The sequence below is a fragment of the Hypanus sabinus genome, chromosome 14 (assembly GCF_030144855.1).
Source record: "Hypanus sabinus isolate sHypSab1 chromosome 14, sHypSab1.hap1, whole genome shotgun sequence".
NCBI classification, from domain to species: Eukaryota; Metazoa; Chordata; class Chondrichthyes; order Myliobatiformes; family Dasyatidae; genus Hypanus; species Hypanus sabinus.
The window spans coordinates 102,454,387-102,465,161 of record NC_082719.1 but is presented as its reverse complement, the minus strand read 5'-3'; the positions used below and the strand labels follow the sequence as shown (position 1 = coordinate 102,465,161).

The window sequence follows — 10,775 nt, the reverse complement described above, 5'->3', positions numbered from 1 at the left end:
TGTTCTCTCTGTTTGCTTAAGATTTCCATCATCTGCAGAACATCTGATGGAGGGTCTCAGCCTGAAACGCCAACTGTTTACTCGTTTCCATCGATGCTGCCTGACCTGCTGAGCTCCTCCAGCATTTCGTGTGTGCTGATCTGCAAAATCTCTTGTTTTTCTAATGTGTCTTATTGACGTCTGTAGTTGCCTGAAGCTCAGCAGTTCGCAGGAGAAATTTATTATAATTGTGAGGCATTATTATAGTGATTTGGGAATTCATAACATACGACAGCTCTGAGTCTGCTACCCCAGTGCATCCGATCATCGGGGTTTGAATTTATTTGAGCGCGAAGTGCAGAAACAAATATCACGGTGATGATTGTACGCTCTAGTATCAATAGTTTGGTGACAATAAAGTATTTGTATTTGATTTCACGATTCCGGTATCTGCAGGTTTGTATTTTCCGCCGTCTTTGATTGATGGAGTCACGTGGTGATCTGAGCCAATAGCGGAGCGGGAACGGTGAAGCGGCGGTACAGTGCGCATGTGCGAGGTCGGGCTCGGATTGCCGCTGTCGTCATGTCGGTGGAGCTGACTTTCCTGGGCACTGGTTCGGCCTATCCGTCGCCGAGCCGCGGGGCCTCGGCCATGGTGCTGCGCTACGAGGGGGAGTGCTGGCTTTTCGACTGCGGCGAGGGCACGCAGACCCAGCTGATGCGGAGCCACCTGAGAGCAGGTGAGGCTCCCCGACCAAGCGGCCGGTCAGCCGGCTGCTGCCTCCCTCAGAATCCGACGGAAAAAGCGTGCATGGAAGGAGAGAAAAGGGGAGGATGGCCATGATAGAGGCCATTCGGCCCTTCGAGTTGCTCCGGCATTCCATCATTAGCCTTCTCAACCCCATTCTCCTACCTACTCCCCGGAACCTTTGACGCCTTGACTAAACAAGAAACTAGCAGCCAGCGCTTTAAATAATCTCAATGACCTGGCCTCAGCCGTCTGTGTCAATTAATTCCACTGATTTACCACTCTCTGGCTATAGAAACCTTCATCTCTGATCTGACCCCTCTGGTCCATGATTCGCCCAGTGTAAGAAACATCCACTCTATCTCGAACATTCAAAATTTCATAGGTTTCAATGAGATATCCCCCCCACCCCCCATTCTTCTGGACTCCGGTATGTACAGACACAGCCATCAAACGCTCCTCATTCCTGGAATCATTCTTGAGCTTCCTCTGGACCCCTCAGCAAATCCTTTCTAAGATAAGGGCCTAAAGCTGCTCACAATACTGACCAATGGCTTGTAAAGCCTCAGCATTACATTCTTGCCCTTTCAAAATGAATGCTAACATTGCATTTGCCTTTCTTGCCACCGACTTAAGCTGCAAGTTGACCTTTAGGAAAAAGAGGACTCCCAAGTTCCTTTGCACTTGTGATTATTGAATTTTTTTCCTACTTAGAAAATAGTGTCTGCCTTTATTTCTTCTCCCACAGGGCATGACCATGCTTTCCTACACTGCCTTCTATCTGCCATTCCTTTGCCCATTTTCCTATTCTGTTTAGGTCCTGCAGACTACCTGTCCCTCCATCTATCTAGTCACCAGCAGCCAATCAGAAAAGGTTCCCTTTATTCACAGAGGAGAGAGAAGGGGAGGGAGTGGTTGGGAGAGGAAGTGCAGAAGATGAGTGGGAGGTGGAGGGAGAGACGAGGGGAGGCAGTTGGGGATGGAGGAAGAGATGAGGTAGGGGAATGGAGGCGCAGAAGCTGTTCTTGATTTGTTGATGATGGGTCTTCAGGCTCCTGTACCACCTCCTTAATGATAACAGAGAAGAGGGCATGTCCCGGAAAATGAGTGTCCTTAATAATGGATAGTTTTTCTTGTGACTTTGCCTTTTGGAGGTGTTCTTGATGGGGGGGGGGGGGGATTTGCGCCTGTGATGTTGCTGTCTGTATCTACAATCCTCTGCCTGCAAGTGGATGCTGCCAGTCAGAATGACCTCCACCACAAGTACTTCACAAACAGGTTCATTATCACTGTCTTGCATGATGTGGAATTTGTTGTTTGGCAGTGTACATCTGTAGAAATTTGAATGTCTGGTGATTTACCACATGTCAAACTCCTAATGAAGTTGAACTGCCCACTTTTGTAATTGCATCAATAATTTGGGCCCAGGGCAGATCCTCAGAAAAACTGATACCCAGGAACTTGGAAGATGCTTGCCCTTTCCACTGGTGTGTGTTCGCAGAACTTTCCCTTCCTGAAGTCCACAATCAATTCTTGCTGACATTGAGCGCAACGTTGTTGTTGTCAGTCTGGCTCACTCCTGTATGCCTGCTTGTTGCCATCCAAGATTTTTCTCCTTGGCTATCAGATTTCTGAACTGTCCTTGAACCTATGAATACCTTTTTTTTTGCTCCATATATTTATGCTGCAGTTTATCACTTTGCACTGTACTGTTGCTGCAAAACAACAAGTTTCACATCATATAATCTGGTTACAACAAACCTGATTCTGATTCTATTGCTTCAAGAGGACAACATCTATTATCAAAGGACCCCACCATCTGGGCCATGCCATTTTAAGACCATAAGATATAGGAGCAGAATTAGACCATTTGGCCCATCGAGTCTACTCTGCAATTTCATCATGGCTAATTAATTTCCCTCTCAACCCCAATTTGCTACTTTCTTCCTATATTCCTTCATGCCCCGACTAATTAAGAATTTATCAACTACTACTTACATCTAGCATTGGGCAGGAGGTACAGAAACCTGAAGTCTCTCACCACCAGATTCAAAGACAACTTTACCTCCTCCCAGCCTCTCTGCTTTCTGCAGGGATTACTTCCTCAGTGATTCCCTTCGTCTACTCATCCCTCTCCACCAATCTCCTTCCTGGCACTTAATCCTGCAAGTGGAAGAAGTGCTACATCCGCCCATTCACCTCCTCACTCACGTCCATTCAAGGACCCTAACATTCCTTCCAGATGAGGAATAGTTCGCCTGCCAATCTGTTGCGGCCACCTCTATGTTGGTGAGATATATATTGGGAAACCGCTTTGTTGAGCCCCTCTGCTCCATCCACAAAATGCAGAATTTCAAGCTGGCTAATCATTTAATTTCTTATCCTCTTTCCGATTCTGACATGTTTATCCTTGGCCTCCTCTTCTGCCGTGATGAGGCCACTCTCAGGTTGAAGAAGCGATACCTCACATTCTGTCTAGTAATTGAATGAAGCATACACACGAAAAATTATGTAAATTATGTAATAGTCGTCTATTTTTTTTTCAGATGCCATTTAAAAAACTAATTTTCCTGTTTGGCAATAAGTTAAAATAAATACTAATTTAAAATCTTTTTTAAAAACTCAAATTTAAAAATAATATACAAATCTTTTTTTTCAGGTAAAATTTCAAAAGTTTTCATTACTCATCTCCATGGTGACCATTTGTTTGGTTTGCCTGGACTGCTGTGCACAGTGAGCCTCCAGTGTAGTTCTCTTCTGAACAAGCAGCCTGTTGAAATTTATGGGCCGGTTGGATTAAGGAAATTTCTGAGGATGTGCATGCACCTTTCACACTCTCAGTTGGTCTTTCCGTATGTAGTCCATGAACTGGTTCCAACAGAAGATCAATGTTTTCCTGAGGAATGGAGGCCCCCCTCTATGCATGGTGTGGATGATCCGCTTCATCCACAGGAACTACAAGGAACAACAATTCACCTCGACCCTCAGCAAGGCTGTTATAATCTCTTGACTCATGAACAATTCTCTGTAAAAGCCTTTAGGCTTTTTCACCGCATACCATCATTTGGGTTTGTAATCAAAGAGAAAGAACGACCAGGAAAACTTCAGACTCAGAAATTGAAAGATATGGGTAATTTTGTCTACTGCATTGTTAGATTTCTTCAGATTCAGTTGGCAGAACCTCTAAACTACTGGCAATATAATGTACTCAGAGGTTCTTAAAAATTCATGCAGCAGGTTGAACTAGATCAAAATTATACTCTCTTCTCTCCCCTCCCAAAGATAAAGAAACAGTGGGGCTCCATCAGACTCTAAAAGCTGAAGGAATAATTTTTTTTAAAGACATTTGCTTTAATTAACTCTTGTCCTGGCATTGACACTATTTATCTATCTATCTATGTGTCCTTCCATTGCAGTACGGACTCTACTGACCCAAGTAACTGTACTGCCCAGCAATCCCTGATTTAAACCTACTCTAATCACGGGGCAATTACAATGACCAATTAAACCAGTACCTTTGGAATGTGGGAGGAAACCGGAGCATCCAGAGGAAATCCAGCGTTCATGGGAAGGATGTACAAGTTCCTTACAAAGGATGTCGGAATTGAACTCCGAACTCTGACACCCTGAGCTGTAATAGTGTCACGCTAATTACTACGCTTCCATGGTGCCCATGGGTAGTTAAGGCCACTGAGCCAGTCATATTTGTTTTATCTCTTTGAAAGCTTTTGTACACGGTGGCTTTTCTTGGTTTTGGCCTCAACTCTGCTTTTCATCATCTTGTACTTAACATTCAAAGTAAGTTTATTATCGAAGTACGTACTTTCTGTGTCACCTGTAATACCCTGAGGTTCTTTTTCCTGAGAGTATTCACAGTAGAATAAAGAAGTATAATAGAATCAATGAAATACTGACAAACAACCAATGTGCAAAATAAGGCAAGTTGCCAAATACAAATAAAAGTAAATAAATAATACTGAGAACACGAGTTGTAGAGACCTTAAAAGTGAGTCCGCAGGTTGTGAAATCATTTCAGTGTTGAGGTGAGTGAAGTCATCCACGCTGGTTCAGGAGCCTGATGGTTGAAGGGTAATAACTTCCTGAACCTGGTGTTGTGGGACCTAATTTATTGGGGAGAACATTCCAGATTTCAATAATTAGAAATAATTCTGTACATCTTTTTCGAAATGGCTTTGAATCCTACCCCTCTACTTCTGGCCTATTCATGAGAGGCAGGGAATTGCTAATCTCTGCTTTATCAAAACCTCCTCTTGAAATCCATAAGATAACCCACATCCAAATTAATCTTCTTTATAGCCTGAGCTCTCTTGAAGTGTGGTGACTAGTTTTAGACAAACTACCTCAGCTAATTTATGAAATGATAAAAATTTTTTCCATATATAAACATAAGTAAACTATCCAATATACACCAGCCCACAGATAATTGGAATGGCTGATGGCTAACATTACTGTGGAGAATCTAGAGCTGTAGTCACTGTTTGAAAATGCCAGTTGAAGATGAGGTAACCTTAACATTTTTTGTGCTTGCTATTTGCTTCCATTAAGACAGATGTTTGGAAAGACTTTAGAAAAATATTTTAGCCTCCATGGTTTTAATTTTCCTGTTTTTTAAGTTGCCATTCCTGGCCTTATTGACCATGAATGACTTGATATTAGTGTTGAATATCTAGAGTCACCTTTCTCTGCAAGATGAATTGTTTTTCTTTGTAATCTAGTTACTCATTCTAGCCCATTTGTTTTTTCAAGTGCAGTCTGAAGACTGGGTGTTATCCATTTCTCCTTTCCCTCTAATATCTTTCTGGCACATATCCCTGCAAGTGACAGGAATGTTACACTTACCTCCTCGGCCGCCTCCATTCAGGGAATTAAACCTGGGTTACTGGTACTGTAAAGTGTTGTGCTATTCACCACACTGCCATGCGAAAATACCATTTTCGCCAAGTACCTTTACTTTTGTATGTGGTTTTAATTTAGGTTTGGGCAGTCATATTCCAGCCTGAAGACTGAAAACTAAATTTTGGGAGGGGGAGGATAGAAAGAGAATGTTAGGGAGTGGATTATGAAATAAGTTAAATTGTGCTTCGATGTCATATGATCTGATTACCTTTGCAGGTTATTTTGGAAAGTAAATTGTGTGAATAAACACAAACTGCTAGAAACACACTTAATCTACTTCTGAAGCTATGACATTTAAACTTGCATTATAAAATTATCTAAGTCCAAAAATTCAAATTCTGCTTAGTGCTATTTAAGTACTACTGCTTGTGGGAAGGCAAATAAATAAAAAAAGATTTCCTTAGTTTTACAAAATATGATACATACTTAAAGCTCATCACCCCCAATGGGGGCATAGGCAGCGGACGGGTCAGGGTCTTGTCCTGGGCGAAGATCCTTCCTCTTCCATGAATGAGGGCTTTGGAGCTTCTGTTGGCATTTCTGAAACTCTGGGTTTTTATGGGATGGGGTTGCTAGCCCCATTCCCAACCCTCCCCCTTTCGCAGCTGGGCTTGGGACCGTCCATCACACAAAATACCGGAGGAACTCTGCAGGGAAGGCAGCGTCTATTGGAAAAAGTAGTGTCGATGCTTGGGGCTGAAACCCTTCGGAGTCCTGCCAGCATTTTGTGTGTGCTGCTTGGATTTCCAGCGACTGCAGATTTTCTCTTGTTTGGGACCATCCATGGCTGAGTTAAAATATGACTGGACTCTTTTCCATAGATGCTGCCTGACCTACTGAGTTCCACCAGCATTTTGTGTGTGTTGCTTAAAATTTGATATTTTTGCTTTTTTTATTTTTCCTTTTACTTTTTTAACTTGTGTTTTCTTTTCCTCCCCTAAATGTTGTTAATGGAATAATCTAGGTATTCAGCCAGGACCTCTCTATGGGAAACTAAAAAATGGGCAGCCCATCACTCTTAACAGTGGTGTGACTGTTTATCCTGTGGATGTGCTGGAAACTCCCATTCTGGGTCGAAAAATATGCATTTTGGGAGACTGCTCCAGACCAGTTGGTGAAAAGGCTAAAGAACTTTGTGCTGACGCAGATGTCCTGGTGCATGAGGCCACATTAAACGATAATCAGTCTGACAAGGCTGAGGAACGCGGACACTGTACGCCAAAAACCGCTGCAGAATTTGCAAAGTTATGTAAAGTTAAACGGCTGATCCTTACTCATTTCAGTCAAAGGTACAAGCCTACTGCCCTTGCTGCAGAAGGGGATGATGATGATATCATGGAACTGAAGAATCAAGCTGATCTGATACTGAAAGGACAGGAAGTGACATTGGCTGAAGATTTTATGGTGATTGAAATCCCTTTGAACAAGACAAAGCAACAAATAATCCCCACACAGTGAAACTCTTCAATGATGGAATATAAAATGTGACCAGATGGATTAATAAAATGTGTCTGCAGTTAATTTTGCAATGGTTTTCAGGGTTTTTATGATGTCATCTGTTGCAATGAGGTAACTGCTAACTCTTGATGATAAAACAGAATCAGGTTTAATATCACTGGTACCAGATGCTGATGCAACCAGTTAAAATGCTCTCCAAGGAACATCTGTAGAAATTTGTGAGTCTTTGATGAGGTACCAAGTTTCTTCAAAACTTCTAATGAAATATAGCTGCAGTTGTGCCTTACTTGTAATAGCATCAATATGTTGAGCCTAGGATAGATTCTCAGAGATGTTGACACCCAGGAACTGCTTCTGATCAAGAAATAGAAGAGGAAATATCTGCATTACTTGCATCTGGTTGTGTGATGTGGACGGTTGTTATCAGTTTAGAAAATTTTCTGAGCAGTGGGTTGCAAGTTCTTGCTTTTACTGTTAACTTTGCCTTAGTCATAGAACACTAAGCACAGAAACAGGCCTTCGACCCATCTAGTCCATACCAAACTGTGACAGAGAGCACATTTTTATAGATAAACGCACACACAACCATGACATTTTACTGTTGTGTGTGCGCACTTCAGTGTTCAATGTCTTTCCCCTGGGATATTCTTATAAAGGTTTTGGCTTTATGATGTCTTTCCTGCCATCCACATTATGGGATGGGGATTTGTAAATGGGTATATATTGTTTATGTATTAAGGTAGATATTTCTGTTTATTTTGTAATATGACTGTAATTACATTGTGGGGTGCATCATATTCTAATTCATGTGTAGTTATAAATTAACTTTGTGGGTAATTAAAGATTGTCCTAGTGCTGAAAAACAGGACAGTTTGCCTCAATAGCTGGGGAGAGAGAAACTGAGCTGCCAGGAGTTCACACTGGACATAGTATGCAGTTATAATTGTGTTTTCTGCTATATAGCTTTTTGTAAATATTGGCATTTTTCTTTTTGATATTTTTGTAAGTTTGATTTTTGCCGCTCCAAATAAATACTCTTGCACGAAAGTGCTGAGTGACTTCAGCCGTTTTTTTCTTGGGTTGAAACCCATGTATCAAAACACAAACTATTAATATCCCTAGTCCCATTGACCTGCACCCAGACCATAGCCTTCCATAATCCTCCTATGCATGTACCTATTGAAATTACTCTTAAATATTTAAATTCACCCAGCATCCACCACTTACACTGGCAGCTAATTTTTTTTTTAACAAAACTATAAAAGTTTATTTACATTACATATGCACAAGGTACAGAGTCAATATTTACAAGACAGTAAGTATACTCAAAATACAGTTACTACTGTCTATAATATAAACAGTCAATACCCCAGGAGACCCACCGCTTCTGGAAGTCCCCACTGTTCCCATTGTGATCGTATGATCCCACCAAGGACAGCCGGGCATGAACATAGCCTCGGAAAATGGGTAGGCAGTCAGCCCGGGCAGTGGCCTCCATTTTTCATCGTTTAGACCCATGCCACTGGCAGCTCGTTCCACACACTCACCACCCTGTGAGTGAAGAAGTTGCCCCTAGTTTCCCCTTAAATATCTCACCCAACCTCAGTGGGAAAAAGCCTGCTTGTATTTACCCTATCTATACCCCTCATAATTGTCTATACCTCTATCAAATCTCCTGTCCCCTTGGGTAGGTTTATCCCTTAACCCCAAATTTAACTAATTAGACAAAGTAGAATTTGCTGATTTTTTTTTCTAGCCAGAATGATTTATGCTTGGTTAGGTGTGATATGCACCTGTGAATACTCAGACCATTGGAATTCTCCAGGGCAGGAACAGGTAATCATGAATATTTGAGTTTCATGCTGGTAGAAAGGGAATGAAGTTTGATGTACTCTGCTTTTCTCTTTCTGGAAAAGAAGGAATGGAAAATTCCAAATTGCAAGAGCCATTTGAAATGCAAATCAAATAGTTCACTTCAATCTTGTGAAATGTTCTACCTTTACTACTTTAAGACCATGTAACATAGGATCAGAATTAGACCATTTGGCCCATCAAATCTGCTCTGCCATTCCATCATGTTTGATTTATTATCCCTCTCAACTCCATCCTCCCGCCTTCTCCCATAACTTTTGACATCCTTACTAATCAGGAACCTATCAACCTCCTTTTTAAATTACTTGGCCTCAAGGGCTGCCTGAGGTAGTGAATTCCACAGATTCACCACCCTCTGGTCAAAGAATTTTTTCCTAATCTTTGTTCTAAATAGACATTTCTTTATTAAGGCTGTGTTTTCTGGTCCTAGACTCACTCATCATAGTAAATGTCCTTTCCACATCCACTCTATTTCAACGAGTTTCAATAAGATCACCCCCCCCCCCCACCCCATTCTTTTCAACTTCAGTGGGTACAGGGCCAAACTCTCCTGGGATCATTCTCATTAACCTCTTCTAGACCCTGGTGGAGAGTTTTAGGATGGCAGATATTTAAGGTAAGATTGAACCCTGAGGGAAAGATGTGCTCAAACCAAAAGTATCTTTTGGATGCCTTAGATTAGCTTTATTTGTTGCATGCACATCAAAACATAGTGGAATGTGTTGTTTGCATCAAATCAAATTAATGAGGATTGTAATGGGAGCATCCCACAAGTGTGGCTGTGCTTCTGGCATAATAGAATCAATGTAAAACTACACACAAAGACTGACTAACAACAAATGTGCAAAAGACAAACTCTGCAAATACAAACAAAATAATAAATAATACTGAGTACATGTGTTGTGAAGTCCTTGGAAGTGAGTCCATAGATTGTGGAATTAGTTCAGTATTGAGGTGAGTGAAGTTATCCACATTAGTTCAGGAGCCTGATAGTTGAGGGGTAGACCTGACTTGGTCTAACCAAGCAGAGTCTGCCAAGAAGGCCCACCAGCACCTTTACTTCCTGAGAAAGCTGAAGAAATTTGGCCTGTCCCCTAAAACCCTCACTTATTTTTATAGGTACACCATAGAAAGCATTCTTCTAGGATGCATCACAACCTGGTATGGACTTTGTCCTGTCCAAGACCAGAAAAAGCTGCAGAAGATCATGAACATAGCCCAGCACATCACACAAACCAATCTTCCATCCTTGGACTCACTTTACACCGCATGCTGTTGGAGTAGTGCTGCCAGGATAATCAAGGACATGGCCCACCTAGCCAACACACTTTTTTTCCCTCTTCCCTCCGGGAGAAAGTTCAGGAGCTTGAAGAGTCGTATGGCCAGATTTAGGAACAGCTTCTTTCCAACTGTAGTAAGGCTGCTAAACGGATCCTGACCCAGATTTGGGCCGTACCTTCCAAATATCCAGACCTGACTTGCACTACCTTACTTTCCCTTTTCTATTTTCTAATTATGATTTATAATTTAAATTTTTATTATATTTACTTCAGTTTGTACTTAAGGGAGTGCAAAGCGCAGAATCAAATATCGCTGTGATGATTGTACACTCTAGTATCAAGTGTTTGGTGACAATAAAGTATATACAATGTAGTGGATATGACTCAGTCCATCACGGGTAAAGCCCTCCCCACCATTGAGCACATCCACAGAGCACTGTCGTAGGAAAGCAGCACTGGTTGTTTGTCCATCCTGTTGGGTGTGATCTTTCATTGATTGAGTTGTGTTTCTTGTATGTACT

The 10,775-nt window shown here is 41.7% G+C and overlaps 1 protein-coding gene across 1 annotated transcript; it reads left to right on the top strand.

Moving 5' to 3' along the window:
• The first annotated feature begins 513 nt into the window (after window positions 1-513).
• On the top strand, window positions 514-8,149 carry elac1 (elaC ribonuclease Z 1). Its single transcript, XM_059989725.1, has 3 exons — window positions 514-719; window positions 3,387-3,857; window positions 6,609-8,149. Exons 1-3 carry the CDS (start codon window positions 563-565, stop codon window positions 7,100-7,102), a joined length of 1,122 nt encoding a protein of 373 aa, XP_059845708.1. The 5' UTR covers window positions 514-562; the 3' UTR covers window positions 7,103-8,149.
• The last annotated feature ends 2,626 nt before the right edge of the window (window positions 8,150-10,775 follow it).

Coding starts and splice junctions, on each gene's coding strand:
- elac1 (XM_059989725.1), top strand. CDS start 563: ATGTCGGTGGAGCTGACTTTCCTGGGCACTGGTTCGGCCTATCCGTCG. Junction 720..3,386: donor GCGGAGCCACCTGAGAGCAG/GTGAGGCTCCCC, acceptor CTTTTTTTTCAG/GTAAAATTTCAAAAGTTTTC. Junction 3,858..6,608: donor TCAGAAATTGAAAGATATGG/GTAATTTTGTCT, acceptor GGAATAATCTAG/GTATTCAGCCAGGACCTCTC.